At 38.4% G+C, this 22,389-nt stretch overlaps 1 protein-coding gene across 1 annotated transcript in view; it reads right to left on the bottom strand.

The window, feature by feature from the left end:
- TESK2 (testis associated actin remodelling kinase 2) overlaps positions 1-22,389 on the bottom strand; it is an 85,710-nt gene that overhangs the window by 50,003 nt on the left and 13,318 nt on the right. The window contains exon 3 of the mRNA XM_049807631.1: positions 6,002-6,123. Coding sequence (XP_049663588.1) covers positions 6,002-6,123 — 122 coding nt within the window. The remainder of the gene's footprint in view (positions 1-6,001; positions 6,124-22,389) is intronic.

Here is a 22,389-nt window from a genome sequence, read left to right as displayed (position 1 = left end):
CTGTGGATAGGAAGCTGACATGCTAGTCCAGTACAGCTGAGCTTATTCCTGTTGGCTAGACGCACTGTCTCCAGAGCCAAAATGTGCTCGTAGGTGAACTTCAGCAGAATGTCTTGTCAGCCAAAGGCTATACTTCCTATAAGCATTTCTAGTTGGAAGAAGCTTCAATGACCCAGTCAACCACAAAACAGGAAACCATTTGCAGTTTAAGGAAATTTATTTTCAAGACACTATCTGGCCTTATCAGGAAAGCTGAAGCACTTCCAAAATGCTAACTAATGGTTGGAAAAGTTTCTCCAGAAGCTGCAAGTATGAAGGATGCTATTTGAGTCCACCCTACTAAATACAGCACAGCACATTTCCACCACAAACTGCTTTCTAACAAACGTCAGCAGTGTTCAGATGTTGGAAGTCTCTTTCCATAAACCAAGTTATTCCTCAGTCAATCTGGAATACCTGCCCTCCTAGACAAGAGCAAGAGAAGGTACTCTGGATATTCCTTAGTCTGTTACAGCAGTTACCCAAAATGCTTTCAGGTCAGTGAGACTGCTATGGAGAAAACTGTGGACAGGAAAGGGGAGACTAAGAACTGTAGCCTCGGTCTGCAATTTTTGCTTCCTTGATAAATCAAGGAAAACCAATATACAGATTATACAGCCACTGTGAACATCTAGACATTGAACACATGCTTCCCATTAAAAGAACTTCACTGGGACATGTTCCTGTTCTGTGGATAAACCTGGGGCAGCTACAGTCCAACATAATAAATTGATGCCTTCTGAAATCTACTGCTTATATGAGAAAATTCAGCAGTTTGATGATAACAATAAACCTAACACCAATGCAAGTCTCTCATATGGTCTCAGTAACACAAAGAGAAACAAGGTCAAAAGACACATGATTATTTCACTGCACTGATTGTTGGAGAAAGAAGAGGGTGAGTAAGAATATTAAGTTTGTGTTAAGACCCTCCTTAATGTTTTAGGCACCATGCTATGTTAAAAATTTATTTTAAATTGTCTACACTTGTATTTTGATTCCAGATGCAGAGGTAAGGCATTTAATCTATCCTTTCTGTGACGTATTATACACAATGCATACAGCCTCTCTTGGCTGTCTTGTGCACAGCATTTCTAAAATACTCCTTTTTGATGACCACACTACACAGAAGTAAAAGTATTTTTCTTCTCTGTTAAAGCACCATTCAATACAGGACAAAGGATGTTAAAAGACAAAAGCCATTCTTCTGCCTATTGTAACAAAGTCCATCACAAGTACTTTCACAAAAAGGAAGCTTTGAGAGGAGAAAACTGCACACAAAAAAAACCTGGTATTGTGTTCCCAGGGTGCGAGATTTGTGTGAAAGGAGATGAAATAAAATTCTCCTTGAAAGAAGTTCATGTAATATGCACACTGCTTGCTTTTTAGTGTGTGTGCATGCGCACACAAGAAGGTGGATTTAATCAATGAGTCAATCTGCCTGCACGCTCACTGCCAAACACGCAGCAATACCTCCAAGCGCTCCCATGAGAGCACTTAAGACATGAGCTAAGGCTTTCTGTGTACAGAATGTTTTAAATGAAGTCCCCACGGCATAGATCAAATAAAGAAATACTTTTTCATGCAAACAGTAGTGATATTAAAGATTGAAATTCTATCTCAAAATTGAAGGTACGCTAATTTAAGAGACAGCACAGGAGATGGGAGAATCTGTGTTAGCACACCACTTCATTTGTGAAAATGAGAAAAACACACCTGTAAGACATTACCAGGATGAAACGGTATCAGGTGTCTCAGGTTGCAGCCCTAAGGCTCCCAGCCTAGGACACAAGGAGGGAGATTTCTTGAGTCCTTTCCAGCCCTATTTTCTTACTTTGATTTGGGTAAAAACTCAATGACTACGGCAGCACATTGGTATTCAGAAAAGCAGCAAAGTGGTAAAAAACATTTACAAGCATACCCTAGACCTTTCTGATCAAAACGGATCTACACATAGCTGACCAAGAGCAGAACTTGAGCCCAGAAATACCAAAATGAGTGGGGATATTTAAAGCTAGCCTTTCAACTCCATTCCCAGAAACATGTTATTTTTAAAGCCTAAATAACCAGATTGATACTTCACCAAGTATTTGAAGCAGGGAAACTGAAATACCTTGACACAACTCCATCTCCTAAAGCAGTACAAAAGTGTCACCAAGATAAAAACACAGACTGCCTCTAGGTAATCTCTACCAGGCTAAGGAATAGAAGAAAGTCAGCAACTACTGACAAACTCACGCTCCAGAACGGTGATTGCAGGCTAGGATAAAAACCTCAACAGGCATCTGTAATTGTGAAAATGAGTTGATACAGACAGCACAGAAACAAAAGCAGTTTCTAATAGTCAGCAATATTTATTACTCACATCAGTGCAATCAATAGCAAAAATACAAGAATCTTTGCAATAACATATTGAAGTTAACTGTGGGCACATTGGAAGCGATAGCTTGTAAAAAGTTGCTATGTATTTTACAGCACTGGCAAAGGGATGGGTTTTTTAATCACCCAAAGGATAATAATGATCTTTGGCTACCAAATACACTACTAGGAAGAGGAATCTCTTCTCTCTTCCATATTACTTAGTTCATATAAACTAGGGAAGAGTTCTAGGAGAAAAACATTGATTCAATTATAAATTTTAGGTACCAATGCATCAGGATGTTCGAAAACATAACCAGGCACCCAGATTTAGGAAGACTCTAGCATACTAAAACAAATGTATCATTGCTGAACCTGACATTCACTTTCTGAAACATTAACTCACTGAACTGCACATGTTGAAATAGGCTGAGAGCAGATTTTGTATGCTGCAAAGCCAGTAGCTATGCAGTTTCATAATTTTACAAACCGTTTGATATCAGAGCACCTCGCAGCCCTCTACCTGCTACAATTAACCACTGCACAACATGATCTCAACATTTTAGCCTAAGAATCTACTATTACCCTTACTGGCAAACAACAGATCAGCACTAAGTAACTTGTTTACAGCGTAAGTTAACAGTGGGTAGTCCTAAAGCTTACAGAAGATGAAGAAGCTCAGAGGTACGTATTAGATAAAATCAGAGTACGCCTTCAAGGCATGTGGATGAGATCCAGTGACTAATCAATAAATAATTAAACTTGACGCTAGTGACAAAACAGCTTACTCAGTAATATAGAGGAAGAACTTCAAAGGACAGAAATTAACTTAAGAAAATAACATTTAACAGCAAACTGCAGTAGTTCATAGTGCCTGGAAAGAGGAAGTTATACATTAGAACTTCTTGTATTAGTACTTAAAGTGAATGATCCTCTTCCAAGGTTAAAACTTCAAAAAATAATCCCAGAAAAAGTTTCAGCAGGAACACATTGTTTTAGAACATTTTCCTAGTGACCTCTCAGTAATACTACTCCAGCAGCTCTTACTTGACAACACAATGTTTTCACCTCTCACCACTTTACTATAAAAGCAAAATTATTATCAAATATTATTTTTAATGTGTTTCTAAAGCGGGAAATAGGTCCTAGACTAATTTTTACAACAGTAGTAGAAGCAGCAATGATTTAGAGGTTTCTGAAACATAGATGTTTGCATGCATGTGTGTGTATATATACAGGTACATATAGACACATAGGCAGGTAACATTTAAAAAGGGCAAAATCTTCTCCTAGACATAAAGGGACTGGAAACACCGCAGTAAGTGATTTTAAACCAAAAATAGAATGATACATAACTAACACACAAAACCTCTAAGTTATCTGCTACGGAAAGAAAAATAATAGTTTTTACTGATTATTATTATTTGATAAAAGAATAAACTAAAACTAAATACAGTTTTCTCATTTGCATTTTCTGTAGGAATGTCCTTGCTCCCTGCAGCAAGGGTACTTACCCAATACATAAGAAAAAGGCAGTATTTTTTACCAGAGAACCAACTCTCTTTGAAGAAACCTCAAATCAAGCAAGTGTAGTTTATTCTTCAAAACAAATTATTCAAAGATAAACCGTTTCTATTTAAGTCATTTATTCTTATGTATTCACTCATAACTGCTTAGTTGAGCACACAGAAGAAAAGATTTCTCTATCAATCCTGTGTAATAACTGGGAGACCAAATGGAATTCCTTTTCTCCTTCATGCATAAATCAATACATTATTGTTCTTTCTTCAGGACCATCTGTGCAACACCACTGACTTCAAATTATTCATAGGCTATAAGGCCAGAGGGGACCAGTATATCATCGGTATGATCTCTCAGACATCATAAGGCATTTAAATTTCAGCAATTACTCAGAACTAAGAACAATAACTTTTGTTCTCAGCAACACCTGTGTAACCCCTTGGGGGGGGGGGGGGGGGGCGGGGTTTACATTAAGCTGCAACTGAATGCTTTTTGACTGTGAAACTATCCCTTTCCTACTTTCCCTCACCCCAGCCCAAATGAAATACCTTATTTTGAACAGAGTTGTAAAGCTAGATGTTTTTTAAAATAAGATTTACAAACCACACAAAGTTGATAAAGAAACTGATGAAGTATACTGACTTCATGATTCTGACAGTGCCAATCCCATGAAGTTGTTCTTGCCACAAACCTTACTAAAAAAGCAGCTGTATCAGTCCCCAGGATCACACTCTGCTTATCTAAGGATTCTGAGGGAAAGGAAGTGGTGGATAGATATAAGAAACAATTAATGATCCTGAAACCTAAAAAGCCAGATATCTAACATAATAAAAAATAAAATAAAAAAAAAACCAAACCCAACAACAAAGAGAAGAGCCAGAGGAGTTTCTGGGAACCCACCTCACCTTGGATCAGAGAAAACAGGCTATGAATTCTAATTAGGGACAGATTACTACAACACTTGAATAAATACATTGTGATAAAACCAATACAGTTTACTATGAGTAAAAATTCTCTAAGTTCACAGGTTTTGGGGCGTTTAAGAAAAAAAAAAAATAGAAAATAGGCATGAATTAATGGAATATTCCCTACAGATAGTCCAAATGCTTCTGATATATCTCCTCATAAATACTGAAGGAAAAAAACAAGGTAATATTGTTACACATCAGTTGATGAAGACTGAACCAGGGTTTCAAGAATGAGAAAAGTTGGTTATAAAGGATTTTAGGAATCAGTACTACATCTGTACTATTTAACAGTCCAGTGAAGAAAAGGAAATTAAGTTACTTAAAGTTCACTGTGTCTCCAAAACTTTTCAGAAAGAGCTATACTGCCTGAGACTATCAAAATGGATCCCAGCTGTGCAACAGCAGTTTAGGAGAACTGGTTATTTGGTGCACCTTTAAACTTCTTAATGTTATATCTTCAGCTAATTATGTTAATTGAGTGTCACATCATCGTAAAAGAGTAACCAAGACTGAAAAGATTCAAGGACTAAGAAGATAAACATTGAAACATTCTGGATTTGCATCCAGTAAATCTATTGCAAAACAAGAACTGCCTTTTTCCTTTCAAGAGCAGATAAATCAGAATAGTTCAACTCTAGTGCCTTTTCTTCAGTCCCTCTTATCCCACCTTGCAATACTACACTAAGAAAATGCTAAAAACTATAAAACAGACCTAAAAATATGAGGAAACTATGGCACTTTGCATTGTTAATCTGCGAGGTTAGTAACCATTGTTTATATGAATGGTGTTAAATTTGCAATAAATCAAATTAATGAAAAGAAGCCAAATTTCACTCTTCATACCATTTTACTGATTCATCAGAAATTTATGATGTGAAAACTTGTTTTTCTCTGAAATAAGTTACTCGTTACTGGTAAACTCCAGATACCAAAATCATGTGGATTTTCAATTTGCTCAAGTTTTTTCTTCCTCCTCCCCTTCTCCCATTAAATTAAAAGCTGATCCTAATACATTCACAACAGATAAAGCTATAATAAAAAAAAAAAAAAAGGAAATAGGAAAGCTCTACTAAAGACCACCTATCTCTATACGATTCAGAAAAAAGCCAATATACCTTAAGATGTTTGGATGTGAGAGTCTATTCATAAGCTGAACCTCTTTCAGCATGTTTGCTCTGTTGCTGTTCAGTGTGTTCATCTTCAAAGCCATGACCTGGTCTGAAGTTCTGTGCCTTACCTACAGGATGCAAACAAAAAATGGTAAGGATATGAAATGCAAGACTGAAAAATCAGTAATGTTGTAGTACAACTTAGAGATCCTTCATGACAAATGACTTGATCTATGCTCTGATTTCTATAGTCTCTCACACAGATGACTTTCTATCAGCATACAATCCAAATGTGAAAATGTATTTTGCTCTTCTCTTGAAACTGGTAATGACAGAAAACTTGAGAAGTTGAAAAAAAAATTATCAGCTTCTTAGTACAAATAAAGGAAGCCACTTATTTGTGCAGGGAGATAGTTTCCTCCTGCAACACCTATGAAACTTACCTTCATTCCACCCATATCCCTCTTCTTTTCCCATTGCAGTGGTTGGTGTCATTGTTCCACAAAACATGTTATGAGGGGACCCGCTGGTTACAGCTACAGGGCAGATTTCAGAGGCATTCAATGTTTACTTCTGAACCAAGACCACAAACCAGATTATACATTCAGTGGACAGAAAGCATTTATACCAACGCCTGCTGCAAAGCAGAGAGGTTACTGGACATGGTACCTAGTCTGGGATGTTAGCAGTGGCTGCAAAGCGTCAGCATGAAAAAGAGGATTTCTCTAGCAACTGCACAGAACCAGCACACCATTCAGAGTAACCCTCCCCAGTCAGAAATGCATGATTGTGGCCGTTTCTAACCTGGTACTCTCAAACTAGCCTATTTGTCATCAGCAAACAGACCAATGTTATGTAGATGTGTGCTACTATCAGAAAGGAGTTGTCACAATAGTGCAAGACTTGCCAAGCCTTAGAATTTCTTTGCAGTTGAGTGTTTCCACATGCATATCAGTAGTATTCATGGAAATTGTGTTCCCATTATTTTCTTCCTACATCAATACTTGCAGCCCATAAAAAGAAAAAGTGTACTTCTTAAAGCACTGAACTACAACCATAGCAAATTCATTCATGTTTACTGAGATTAGAAAAAGGTTAGAAAAGTCTGTGATGCAACAATTTTCCAATAAAAGGCTTCTTTAGCTGTGCTATGTGAGTTACAGAAAGAGCAGCTGAACTCACGATAAACAGATTAAGAGGAAAGCTGGGTATGTTTTTTGGAGGTGAGGCTCACTGGTAGGTCTGAGGCAGCAATTGATACCCATTTTCAAGGTTTATTCACACACTGTATCTTCAAGAACAAGCGGCATATTTCAGCTAGACATTCTCACCTAGACACAAAGCACCATGAATTCAGCACAGGGATGTACTGGGAGGAAAGGGTGTCTCATGTTTCAGATGTGTGCCTGGCTTAATGCTTCTGAGTTGCCTATTCCTGTCCTAGGTCCTAGTTTGAAGTATAGGGTAGCACTGGAAACATGGCAGTTAAGTGGTAAAACAACATCGAGGGACAGAGTGAGTAGAAAAATAGCCCACAGATGCTTTTTCTCCTGCTTCCCCCCGGCCTATGCACAGGAGCTCCTCCAATGCCTCACCCACAGTCACCCAGTAATCCCAGTGCAAGAAGGATCAGAGAAAGGAGGTGGAGAAGGATACAGAAACCAGCACCGAGAGCAGAAACAAACAGCAAGGTCATAAGCATGGGACTCCTCCTTTCAGTGGCAATACTGGGTTTAAAATAAAACTGGTTGAACTACAGCTTTACTACATTATAACAAGATAATCTAGAATCCTTCTGCACACAACCTGTCTTGCCTGTTTGGCATGCTTATTGGTTTTAAGCTGGATGATTGCATGTTAAGTTGATGACGTTTATTGTTACTTGTCAGGTTTCTTGTGTCTATCGTGTGCTTTCATTAATTTTTAATTTTATGCAGCTTTTGCATACGCAGCCAATTTGAATGAACAAGATAAGTTGGAGAGGTCAATGTCTATGTACAGACTTTTCAAACGTATATTTTAGTTATACATTAGTTTTATTAGCAGTAATGCTTTGGTTGAGAAACAAAAAATTTTAAGAAATGCTTTCATAGACTTAAGAAAGGAAGATTTGTTCCAGCAATGCAAATTCAAATTAAGAAAAAAGGACAATTTAAAAGCTTTGAATCTATACACAGCAGCCAAATCAGCACACTTCCTCTGGGAGGAGGCTTAGAAATCTTGGGTATAGTGGTGGAGTAATTTGGGGTTTGCAGGGAATAGGAAAGAATTTCAAGGAACTTAACTCCTACAGGCAGAAAGACGCTCTCAACAGAACTTCCTCAGAAATCAGCTTTCCACTAACACAGAAGCCTCAAGGTCTGCCAACAGGGAATGAATAGAGGTAGAAGGTGAGCAGGAACTCAGATGGAGTGTGGTCTTAAACAGTATTTGCCTTTTCATTAACTCTGCTAGCTACCTCTTAATTTCCTGCCCATTTCTATAATTCACTCAGTTCTGTGCCAAAATTTCAAGTCCTTTTGCCTCAACTCTGAGGTAAAAGTAGAATCTACCATAGGACCTTTTTCCTCGTTCTTTGCCTTTTCCTTGTTCTGACCGCTCTTCTTGAGCTAGGGAAACATCAGAAAAGAGGGTGGGTAAGTTTTTGGGGCACTGTCCCCCTGCATGCTTCCCAGATTCTCAGGTCTGATATGCAAGAGGAAGAGGTTAGCAACTGCTTCTCAAAGGTCTGACTGTCCACAGTACTAACTCCACATTCCAGAGAAAACTGAGCCACTTTTGCAAAGACAAAATTTTTCATCCTCCATTTCAGAAGGATATTCTGCAGACTTTTCAGTCTTTTCAGAAAAGAAGTATTCTGCAGGCTTTTCTTTCTTTTCAGACTGAACAAGGTTCTGTGGTGAGGTCTGGGGTTTTTTTCATTCGTTTTATAAAATCATTTTCCCTGTGCTTGGAAATAGCTCAGATTTCTGGCATATATAGCATATTCTCTCCCTATAACTGGTCTCTAAACAGCACCCGCCACTGCGCTGTGCTTTGTTTCAAAGGGACTCTGTACGGTAATGCCAGAAATTTTATTTGAACTTCTGTATACTGTTCTGATGTTGAAGGATGTATTCCTGCCGAATCTGATAGAACAGCAAATTACCTAATCAAACTAAAGGAGAGGTGGGAAACAGGGACCCTCTCTTGCTAGCTACTCTTTAAGCAAGGAGAAAGAAGCAGAACTGGAGGTGGGAGGGCATCTTCTCAAGAGGACAATACCCAATACTATGAATAAAATCAAATACCAGACTATATATTGTGGAACACAATGCTAATCACTTGGACCATACATAAGGCTAATTGTGTTCTCTCCTCTGAAGCACTGCTGGCAAACAGTATTTCTGTGGAAAGAATGGACTGCCAACAGGGAACAGACAGGTCCTATCTTGAGGGTCTTGGTCAAGCTCCGGATCATCTACATAGAGCTATCAGTTACACTACCCTCTGTGCTCACTTACCCGTCAGTCATACCCTAGACAAAATTTGGGTCTACTTTGGCATCCTTTGCCAAAACCCAGCCAAACTGTTTAGTTTTAATCCTTCATCTCCTTTCAGGCCACCTCTGGGTAATGAAACCATGGAAGCGATGTTTCAACCACCTGACTGCTCCAGAAGCAAAACTGGTAAATATTTTGAAAATATTGCTGATCCAATTTAACATTTGTTTACAAGGTAGTTTGCCTCAGGCATATGCCTGTATACTCAACATAAACAGGGATTCACTCATGCAATTCAAACCTTTCACTGATGCAACTTGCAGATTGCTGTAAAGCTTTTAAAGCTGTTGACATTATTATTAATTAGGTTTCCTTGCATATGAGAGCAAGTAACCTTTCAGCGATGTCTGGATGATCATGTCTCTGCTTAGAAATATTCTGACAATCCTACAGCTGCTTTCCCATGCTGCTTTGCATATGCTTCTGACTTCTCAGTCTGCTTACCTATGTGTCTCCATCTCCGAGGTCACAGTAACCAGATATTGCCTCCCTGTGTTATTGCTGGCAGGCAGTTAAACTGTCCCTTTGCACTCTGATTCTTCTAGGTTCAAAGTACTTTGTCAACACTTTGACCTGGCTATGGCTAGCTGCATGGCCAGCCTGCTCACTGTGTCTCCAAACCATGTTTTGATCCTGGACCTTACCCCTTCCTTTAGAAGAGAGTGAGAAGTAGAGGAAGTCATGGATCCAGGTACAGAGAGAGTAATATATTTGTAGGAAATCTCATAATAGTGATTGAGCAGGGCTTGCATTCAAAAGAACTAGTTGCTATATAAACGCTGCACCGAGTTCACACAAGCAGCATCCTGCAAAAATTGGTGGGTTTAATTTTCAGCTTGCTGCTTAGCTACAAGGTTCTTTATCATTAAAAACATTGTAAATATCATTTAGATAATTATTTACTAAATCATATAGATATGTCAGGGCTTTCTGAAAATCCAAACATTTGTATTACCTCCACTTTTTGCCTGGACTGAAGGAGAGGAGCATTTAAGCAATAGCTGAAATCTAGCCCGATTTCATCTTTCACAAGGCCTTTTTGATCTTTATTAACTGTACCTTTCCAGGTGGCCTTTGAATAAGCATCTGAAGAACATTTCCTAATATTAATGTTTTAAATCTGCCAATACAGCTTTCAGCTTTGCCCCTAGTTTTTCACTGCATTTTCATTATTTTCCAAATCATCACTATATAGCTGGAGGTATTTTGTCACTATTCTTTTCCAAAACTGCATTTAATTGCCTTCCCATTTTTCCTTACCTTCCCCTGTTCTGGTATCCAGCCTGACTGCTTAATTACACTTATAGATCTTTAATTACACCACTACTGCATAAAATCATGTTGCCCTTCTAGCTCTAGCACCTACACCAATTCTTTCTTCATTCTTTTACATACCTCAGTCCTCACCTAGCCATTAAACCTTCACCTTTCCCGACATGTGTCCAAAGTACCATTTTAAAAGCAGCCCTCTTTAGTCCAAATATATGACCTTTCCTGAGTTTGCTTCCTGTTTCTGAGCTCACTGTATAATCCACAAAAATGCTGCACATATTTTTACTTATACTGGCTCACCAACCTTACACTCACCAATTCAAATATTTCCTCTGCATTCAGCCTGCAGCCTTCATGTTAGTGACATATACAGCAAAGGTCAAATAGCTTTTTACTTATCTATGCCACCTTTTATCAATCTCTCTTCTGTAACAATCTGTGTCTTCATCTGATTTGCGAGTATTTTCTCTTGCGATGACAAAAGATCAAGATACTACCTTAGTTACCTTCCTATGCCGTTTGCACTAACTATGCTATATAGTATAACTTTGATTGACTGAGTCCACAATAAAGCTAGTGAGACACACGAGATGATAAAAATTATTATTATTAAAGAGAAAAGGCTGCATCATAGGACTTCCTGCTAAACAACAAGGAAACAGTCCTGAAGCAGACAAGCACTTGGCTCTGATGCAAGACCTCTCTCAAAAACAGCCTACTTCCTTGCTGTGACAGCAGAAGGAATCTTTAAAAAATAGTTAGGGTTCGCTGCATTTATTCAAGTGTCACAGTCAAACCATCAAGTCATCACGCTCATATGGACATGTATTCATGGTTTGAGGATGAATGTATTAAAAGAATGCCCAAACTCTAGGTTTGATTGAAGAAAGCTCCCTTTAATTGAGAAGACAAACATGTTCTTCAGCTCAGATCACACTGTTTGTAAAACTGGAATCTCAAATGTTTTTCTAAATATTAAAATGTACCCACAGTCAGATACACATGTTCATAGTAGTGATGCCTATATCAAGTCAAAAATCTCATGTCACTAGGAAAATTTGTAGTGACAAATAGAAGCTTAAAGAAATACATCAGTCCAGATAATATTAAGCTGCTATGTTGATCCTAGGGAGTCAGATTGGGTTGTGGTTGTTTTCAGAGTAGTAGAATATAGCATCACTATACTCTAACTTCTTGCAGCAAGAGAGAAGTCTGCCAAGTGTAACAAAATTTTGCCAAACAAAACTAGTCAGCATGTGTTACAAGAGCTTTAGCATAGGTTCAGACAATGTACAGAAACTAGGCACAAAACAAAACCCAAAATGTTTTAAAAGCCCAACAGTAATTGTGACTCCACTAATTTCTATTACTAAAAACAGTTGTGAGAAATACTCAGAAAAAAGTTGGAGCCTTTACCAGTACAAAGGCTTGGTATTTGTCATCAAACATCCTACTTCAATAACTTTAGTAACTTCTAGCATCACCAGTTCAGCAAAGTAACAAGTTGATACTTTGCAAATCCATTTGTGTGTGCCAAAAAACCCTTAATTTTTCTTTTGTATTTTGTTTTTCTTCATTGCCCCCTGTAATGTAGAACCAGGGCCCAAAATACAGCATTCACTTATTTTAAACAAACCATTTATTGATAGGAATCTGTGCATATCTCTCTGCTGTTAACTTGATCTCAATGAAATCATAAAGGCAAAAAGAGACTACGGTCTTATTTTGAGAGAAAGCACAAATTAATCAGAGGACTATTGTTCCACAGTTTCAGATAAGATATAAACAGGCACAGCCCGGATGGGGAAGTTGACTGATTTTGTAGCCAGTTCAGCAGAATGTAACTGTATAAATTTCCCTTTGCAATCCAGGAGAAGGAACATGGACCCACCTCTTAAGTACTAGGCAAGAAAATGCAGAAGAGCATTCTTATACCACAACCTCAGTATATAGCTCAACTATGTACTTCATAGCTGAGTCTAATGCCATAATCAGGAATGAAAAAGAAATACTGAGTTTCAAGTACAGAACTAAGAGCTTATTCTTCATTTTTAATGTTAGCTATCATCATGAGCTATCATCAGCTCATTGAACAGCACTGGGCATGCTACTTCACTTACTTTCATTCCCTCTTTAACTGTATCTATAAAATGGAGGTGATATTGCTATCTGCCTGCCAGGGAAACTGGAAGTTTGACATCTGCAAATGACTACTGTAATATCCAAAGATAATACATAATCAGATACTGTATCTGTGTCCATATTTTCCTATTTAATTTTTAATACTTACGGTTAAATACTTCCTGTGTTACTATGGGTTTATCCTGTATGAAAAATGATGGTATTTACATAATGCCATGCAGATGCTTTAGAAGAAAAAAAACACTTCAGGCTGAGTTCTCCTGACATATAATTGCACCTTCAGTCTTTTACAGTATATTAACAGTCTGGTAGTGAGCATGCAGTCCCCCCCACTGTACCAGTGATGTAATCATTGCTATTCATCTAACACATTCGTTGGGTTTGTTTCCAAAATCTGTATGGGAACCTTGAGAGAAAGTTTTATTTTGAGCAGAAATAACTTCCTTGCATTTCCTTTATAAATCTTGCAAATAAATGTTACCATGCGTGAGTTAGGAAGCCAATCTCACATTTCAGAACAGAGCCTGCTGGCATACAACTATTGCTACTATAATCACAATTACAGCACTAGGACTTGACCACAACCACAAGTAAGAAGAGAGCAGGGAGTTTAAAGGAGCTACATTTTGCTTACTTGAGGATACTTAAGTTTTGATAAATTGCTACATTTAATAACTTTCAAGCTATAGCCAAAACCAAAAGTTCTAAGTAGTTTCTTGTTATTTAAGCCTTCATGGAACTGCTCCTCTTGAGAATTAAGCTCTCCTAGCAAAAAAGCAGCTAATTAAGTATACCATGCAATTTCTTATGTATCTCATCATTGTCAGTAAAGGCTAGGAAGCACAAGAACTGGATTTGCAGGACTTAATTGCAGGCAGCTGATGTGAAAGTTACGAACTGTCATTAGTGACTCAGTGTTAGACATATTGTCAGCTACGGATTAGTTGACAAAGCAATGCTGTCTCAGTATCGATTACTCCAGCGGATGTTTCATAGCTCTGTCCTCTCCTCAACCCCTAATCCAACAAGGCTATCAATCAGAAGGCTCCACCCGTGCAGAGCCGTGCCTACTGCTGCTGCCCAGCACGAAGGGCCACGCAACCGCCCTGAAACACTCTCAGGCTGTGACAAGCACGGCGAGATCGGGTCAGCAGCCGTGGTAACTACCAGACACAGGGAGCTCACACAGACAGGAGAAGTGAGTCCATATAATTTGGATATGGCCTCAGCAGCTACTGGGAATACAATGTTTTGGATCACTTGCATACAGAATTCCCAACAATTGAAGCAGTAAAGACTAACAGAAGCCGTATCACACAGGTTTTGGAGTTCCTTTCTCTATTCATTACCAATGGCTATCAAGGGGCTATGAGGAAGCATTCCCTATGGATCTGAGACTGTAAACAACGTCTCTTTGCTGTTACTGCCATCAATAATAATTTGCACTCCTCATTTTTTAGATTTCATATTAGTCAGTAACACACACGTTTATTACCGTCACACACACATTCTCCAGACATAGGCAGTGAAATCCATCACTGAAATATATTTCACTCCCCCCCCCCCCCATACCAGTAAATAATTGTTCAGAGAGGCGTGTCACAATGATCTTAAGTGATGCACTCTTGTTCTCTAGGCGCAGTCCTGTCAATACTGGACATATGCCAGCACAGTTATTTGAAGAACAGTAAATCAGCACCTGTCTCTCAGTATCAGCTATGAATGAGCTTACACAAATGTGCATGTTTGCCAGCTGGCAAAATGCAGAAAATCCCAGAGCTGCCAACCCAGCACATCTCCATCCAGAACAGAAAACTAAACAGATCATTTAACTGTGCTTGAGAAATTGTTATGGAAAACAAGACAAAAAGCACACAAACATTTCTATGCCAAGGGAGTCTTGCCACCTGCTTTGCCCCTGGGAAACTGCAATGATACTCAGATTAGGACAACTTTTCTTCCTGAAGAAAAATCAAAGGCCCAAAGGACTCTGAACTACAGAAATCACTGTACTAAACGCAAAATCCAACCAGGGGGTTATCTCTTATTGCAAGGTCCCACTTGTTACAGTATCAGAGCCTTTCTTATTGTTGACAGAATTTGCGAGCATTCTCTCTAGTTGTGAGGACAACAAAGACTTACCCCAGACATTCAACATACCAGCTGCTCAACAAGAGTTAGAAGAGGCCAAGATTCCAAAGAGATGATAAGTATATTTCAAAATGGACAACTTTACATTAATTTACATTCATTTTTTTGACTGAGTATTCTTTTAGCATAAAGTTGGTTTCAGTGATTTTTGTTCTGGCTTTTTACTAAAGAAAGAAATCCATCACTTTCAGTGTATAATGACAGTTCTGCCATATTTTCCAGAGATTTCTTTCTTCAGCAGAGAAGCTGGCTGACCAAACCAGAGAAAGTGAAACGTAATATAAGCAAAACTCTTTCCCCCATTTTTTAATTTGCTTCACTCGGTATAGTTTTTAGACTTTACTTGTAGTAATGCCAAGTAGGACTGTAGGAAAAAGTATTACAGAAATATGATTTTGAAAATTTTCTTAAAATTTTTCAACACCACTGCAAAAGGCAAGGCTTTCATTAGACCTGCTACCTGGTAACAGCTTTTGAGTCACTCCCAGTGTTTCCTCAGCTGATGTCATAAGGTGATTACAACACACACATCTTAAGACTTCTAGCCAGAAAATAAATAAATAAAAATCAGAACTTATTTCAGATAACAAATGTGAACTAGCCCTCCATTCTACTTTGTATTTCAAAGCATTCTCAGTTCTGCTAAATGTAAGAGTGCCCTGCAAGTCAGACAGGTAATTCTGAATTTTAATGATACTCATGAGTAGGAATGAAGTGAGTATTTTGCCCTGATTATACAATCCATAAAGAATAATAACACAGATGAGGTTTTTAATTCCTGTATTAATGATCTGTTGGAGTAAGGCCTATTTATTACTACTTCTCCCCACAGCCTAAGCCCTATAAAAGCATTGGCTAATTAAGTGACAAGGACTAGGATGACAGTGACTTGGCACCTCAATAACCAAAAAATCATTAGGAAGAGGAAGACAACTGTCTGGTTTAGTGGTTACCATACAAATCATCTTAGCAGTTGGTAGAAGGGTTCTAAAAGGCTGATACTTCACATATCAGTGTGAGACAAACCAAACTTAGAAGACTTCTACTTTGAGTAAGAAAGCACCAGCATCTTCAGGATTTATGCCTCATCTCAGCTCCATACTTCTTCCTACTCCTGACAAGCACCAGAGTAGAAAGAGACTGATGAGAACCACCTAGCTAATATAACTCAAGAGCTTGAAATGAAGTTTCAAAGTTATTCTAGCCTTCTTGGCCAGTTTATATAATACACAGAGTGACTGTATTCCCAAGCAAACAATTAGGGGTGTGTTTTAACACTGTAAATTCACATAAGAGACCTTAAGCCTCAAATACCTTGCTTCTGTCATCCTCAGCAAGGTGAAAGAGTTTCCTCTACTAGTCAGTAGGGGAAGATTTTCACCTTAAAATTGAATCCCATTGAAGTGTGACCAAAAGGCATGTGTGGACAAGATTTGCTGTCTTTAAACAGGCATCGCATCACACAGGGAAAGCAGTGACAAATGCAATGGCTCTATCCCACTGCAGCAGAATGAAATTCAGAAAAGGAACAACGCACCACACCTGAGTAAGGGAAGACACGCACTGCTCAAATGAGCATCACTTCTCAGTCACAAGGTATATTCCCCATGCCTACAAGACCAAATATTAGATCCTCATAACCAATATGTAGAATAATCCACTTACTCATTCCCTACTCATTTTCCAACATATGAGGACTTCTTCTGCCACTGTATGTCATAATCAGAGCTTGAAGTACCTCATTTTCCCTGATGCAGCAACACCAATCTCAAGGAGAAAAAACCCAAACACTTCAGTAAAAAAAACCAAAACCAACCAATGAAAAATCCAATTGTCTAGACCATTAGTTTCCAAAATTGGTGGCCTTAAACTGTTGGTAGCTGTAAGTTTCTCAACACATTGCCAAGCCTAATCAAGAACATTTTAAAAAAACAAGATGGCTACAAATATCATCAATGAACCAACAGGAGAGAAAAGATAATTTCTGGTTGGTGAGGCTGTTCCCACAGCCATTTAATTTTTAAAAATAAACACACTTCTTATTATCGCTTCTAGCCATTAGGCCTTATTATGCCTTTTTTTCACTACACTGAAGAGTACCTTCAAACAACTATTTTCTCATTTTAAGACTGTTTATGCACTGTAATGACATTGGTTTTTATACACCAAACATGTTAAGACTGAAGTAATTCACTGATCTCTTTTCTAGTTATTAAACCAATCTTTATTGTTTATTTTTTCCCATATTTTGACACCAAGTGTTACAGTTATCCAGCTTTAGAAAAGTCAAATATCCAATGTTGAATAAGTATTTAATACATACAACTAGAAAGTTTCCTACAAATGCTTCATAGGGTAAGTAAAATAAAATACCTTTTAAGCCTATCAAATAGTCCTACAAATATTAAGGTTACTGTATGATCTCACCTCTAATATTTTACAAAGCTTTTGAAGAACACCTACATTTGTTCAGGCCCCTGATCAGGCTGCTAATTCCAGAGGCAATCGAAGAGGATCCTTTCCTAGTGCAAACCTTACACTGCATGTTCAAAACAACACATTAAAAAATGGGACAACTTTGAAACAGAAGCAGTAAGAACAAAGAAAAAGCATGAGATAGATTTGAGGTTTCCTGTGAAATTTCACATTATCAGCTGACTTCTAATTCAGTGCTGGCTTCAGAGTATTTTTAACCTGAATAGCAGAAATACTTCCTTATGAATCATGCAGAAAGGTATTTTTGTTGTACTTCAAATTTCTAAATTGACAGTGTTACTATTTCGTTCCTTAAGATAAAATGGCAATCATTCTAAATAGAGAAGGTATGAGATGATGTAAAGATACATAGATGATGGAAAGCGAATCTTCCAGACGCTTTCTCACTTCTTCAGTAAGTTTTTACCATCCCTCTTCTGTGAGCTTCTGCCCTCCCAGCTCAACCAGATGAAGGGGCTGTTCATGCACATCATCTTCACAGGAAGTCAGAGCAGCCTAATCTACTGCTGGAGGTTTTTCAGTGTGGCTTATGATGCAACCACTCCTCCCTTGCTCAGTAAAATTGATTCTTCAGAGATATCTGGGAATTAGTATCTTCCATTGCAGTAATCTCTGCTATCAGTATTAAAGACTAGGTTATGATGTCCACAAAGAACAACAGATAGAGCTGCTTTTGCCCTAGGACAAAAGGATGAAGAGCAAGATGACATGAAGCCTTTTTCAACCCTATGCTTTTGACTCCACAAATCTATAAAGCAAAGAAAAACACATAAAGATGTATAGTGTGGTAGGAAGGCCTAAACAGTAATAAATACGCCAAAGTTTGATGTAAGCAAAACTTGCAGAAAGCAGTTATGCCTACTGGGCAAGAATTAGTTTCCAGGAAAAAAATAAGTGCAATTATCTCCAGTACGCTACTAATGACAAGAGGAAGACTCTTGTTACTGCACTGTAAGTCTGGGGACATGATACAAGTTCATACACTCACTATGTTAACCAAGCTATGGTTCCAGCAACACTAAATCTCATATATAACACCTACCATAAAGAAAAACAGCTACACAAAATTAGTTTTCCCATCTTCCTGTACATAAAAAACACACAACCATTCTGCCCAATTAAGTCATTTTATGGAGATATTGATGTCACCTTGAAGAATGTAATGTAGGCCTAAAGTCTGGTGACAAAGCAGTGAAACTGTTCAGAAGCAAAAGCCAGAGTTGTACTAAGAGCCAAATTCATCTTATTTTGGTATTAACAATGAAAGGAACTTTTTCCTGTTGTCAGTGTTTATGCTGAGAGTTTTGAAATAATAATGAAAAGGTTATGTTAGGATTAAGAAAAGTTTGTCTCCAGTCAGAATGCCCAGAATCTCTTGATTTACACTGACATTTAACCCCTTCCTCCTTAAAAGGATTCAGGGGTGAAGGTATTGGTTTGACAGTCCTGAAGGGCGACATCCCATTTCTGTGGTAAACAGGTGCACAGAGAGGAGACAGTAAGAACTTGCTTGTAGAATCCTGGAAGTGTGCTGGGGCCTTGTCCCACAGGAATGAGCTCTACACTAGTTCTACTCTTGGCCATCCTGCAAAGACTGGCAATAATGCACAGACTCACATTTAGATTTAAAACACATTGACAATTCAAATATTGCAGTGCCTGCTTATCTGTCAAAACCCAAGTTAATAAAGATCCCAGTTCTGGAAACTGCAGTCTGCAAACTCTGAGCCACTGGTTTCCAACACCCTCTCCAGTGGGATTTTGCTGAGCATGGGCTGAAAACCAAGCAGCAGCTCCCTTTCCTTGAATTCAGATTCAGTTGCCCTTTTTTCTGCACCTCTTCCATGTTCCTTTTTGCAGTCATCCCCTCCTTTTAATCTGAATTGGCATTCCCTTCTCTGCATGCTCATTTATAAAACTACTCAGATATCTCCTTCCCTCCTTCCACACACTCACAAGACATTTTACTCTTGGAAGAAGGCCTCCGTTGACATGATATATCACTAAATGCCACAGGAAAACTGAACCCTCTGTCAGTAATGAGTTGCTAGTAGAGTCACTAAGCAAATAGACAGGACCAGCTGTAGAAACAACTCAAACTGGGAAGTTTTAGCTATAAAAGGATAGTTAAAAAAATAATAATAGTAAAATATGCCCTGGATACACCAAAGGAGGTTCTAGAATCTTCTATAATGGAAGTTTAAAGGATAGGCCTAAAAGAGCTGCCAAGAGAACACATATACTTAAGCTTAGCTCAGCTAAGGATACTGTAGTAGTTCTCATAACATCCCTTCCTAGCTTTACATTAATTTTAAAATTAGGTGACAAGATTTATTAAGCTAATTGTATAAATGTTTTACAATAGCAATATACATACATGAACACACAGACTTCAGTAAGACATGTGACTTCATGCCACAACCCACTACAACTAGATTAAAGACTGGCTAATGATAGCTCAAGATACCCTTGTACATGACAAAGCAGCATAAGATAGGGAAGTCTTTTAATGAGTTTCCAGAGGAACTGAGCTAGGCCTCCTGTTACTGAATATTCTGCATTCACTTCCAGCTCAATGATGGAAGCTGCCACTCAGAAAATTTTGAAACTTCGAATTTTGTAGCATTACCCTGTCTATGTTGTTCCACTAGAGCAGTGAAGGCCACTTCATATCTTAGGTACATCTGAGCAAAAATTAACATACCCAAAGGAAAAACTTCACTATGAACAAGGATTGAAGGCTACAGGAGACCCATACCCATTAAATATAAGGTGCTAATGTGCTATGATAACAAGTGGTGTGCGTTATAAGAGAGTGTGACACAAAGCAAAATGATTGTTTTTACATGTCACTGTTAAGAACAAAACTAGGGCATTCTGAGTTAGGATATCCACTTTAAAAAGACAAAGATGTTGGAGAAAATATTGTAAAGACTTAAACCTGTACTGCAAGAACTAGGTCATTTCCAGAGGCAGTGTGGGACAGGAAAGAAGACAGAAATTGGGACTACTCAACACACCAAAAGGGTCAAAACCTAACTTGATAATGTACATCAAGTTTTACAGGGAGGAAAGAAGAGATACTAAAAAGACTCTGGCCCAGCCAAAACAATACAAAGAATAACTGTGTGGACTAGCAGGTCCAGAGAGTAGGAAAGAAGAGGTACTAAAAAGACGCTGGCCCAGCCAAAACAATACAAAGAATAACTGCATGGACTAGCACGTCCAGAGAGTTCAAGTTAGGTACAAATTTACAACAGTGGGATTACACACTGAGCACTGGAATCCATGCTACTGTCTTTGAGGTCTTCAGTTCAGAACTGAATTAAAGAACCAACAACCGGGGGGGGGGGTGGGGGGGGGGGGGGGGGGGGGTGTGGGTGTGGTGAGGGTATACCTGTGTTGTATGTGGTATCAATATATGCTGTAGACAAAATACCAGTTACTGGTAAAACATAATGTGGCAGGGTGTGTGTGGATGACCTAATAACTCTTCCAAGCCTTAACTGTTTGAGAAGTCCATAATGCCTTTATTTTTAAACATATAGTTTAACCATGAGACATAATGGGCAAAGTATAACATGAAAATAGATATTCATGACAACCAAGACACATACTTTTTTGGTCAGGTGACCTGTCTATTCTCATAACTTTGTGTCCGAAGTCCTATGAGTTAGTCCCTCACTCTATTGTACAGTTGCTTACTCTGCACTGTTTATTCTAATTAGCAAGTTCTGTCAAACCTAGGTCAGAGGCCAAAAGAAGAAAACAACATCAAATATTTCTGCACTGGACTCCTCAAGGCCTGCAAAATTATAAACAAACACAGATAGAGATGTTAATCAAGCAGAATGGTAATAAAGTCATAAAGCACACACACACACAAAAAATTGCTCTCAATGAGTCACTTTGGGAAAGCTAGATCAGTAGTATCTCTCAGATCTACCACAGATGTTCCAGAGACCAAGCCCACCAGCATGACAATGTGCCTGAGAGACATAGTATCATAAACGATACAAAACATGAAAGATACTAGATAGCGTACATTTGAGGTACCAGTTTTATCCTAAATACGTTAAAGTATTTGATAAAAAAGAATTATATATGTGTTCTTCACACTACCCCTAAGCACAGCTCCACATCAGCCCTGTTTCTCCTTTCACATTAGACAGCTGGATGCTGCTTATCTTTAAGGCATCTTGAGGACATTAAATAAATACGAGAAACAGGATCCTAACCTCAGGCACAATGTATGTATTTAGACAGATGCACCTTCCCTGATCAGTCAGCACTTTTGAAACTCAGAGCACATAAATTTGACCATACAAAATAAAGACTAGCAACTAATTGATGGATTGAGGACCATCATTCCAGGGTATTCAGACAGGCCTTACACCAGAAGCACATACAGCATGAATATCCTGAGGATACTGACCCATATGCACCCACCACCCCTCTTGTTAAGTCAACCAAAGTACACTGCCCTCTCTTCATTTTCTGACTAGGCCTCACACCTGTATAGTGCTAGTTTCATAGGCTATGGAGTCCATACATCACAGAATAGCAGTGACCTATTTTCTGCATTTGTTTCTCATGGGTATCCATGTCATATCAGCACTAAGATTCATCGTATCTTGTTTTTCATATGGCTTTGATGCATCTTACAAGACATCTTCATAAATAAGCCAGACAAATGTAATCTAGAAGGAACTACTATAAAGTAGCAATGTAAAACCATAATCAAGGAGTAGCTAGTGGTTCACAGGTAAACTGGTAAGATTATCACGTAGG

The sequence above is a fragment of the Accipiter gentilis genome, chromosome 8, assembly GCF_929443795.1.
Source record: "Accipiter gentilis chromosome 8, bAccGen1.1, whole genome shotgun sequence".
NCBI classification, from domain to species: domain Eukaryota; kingdom Metazoa; phylum Chordata; class Aves; order Accipitriformes; family Accipitridae; genus Astur; species Astur gentilis.
Note: the sequence above shows the minus strand (reverse complement) of the source record. Positions and strands in the feature narration are given on the sequence as shown.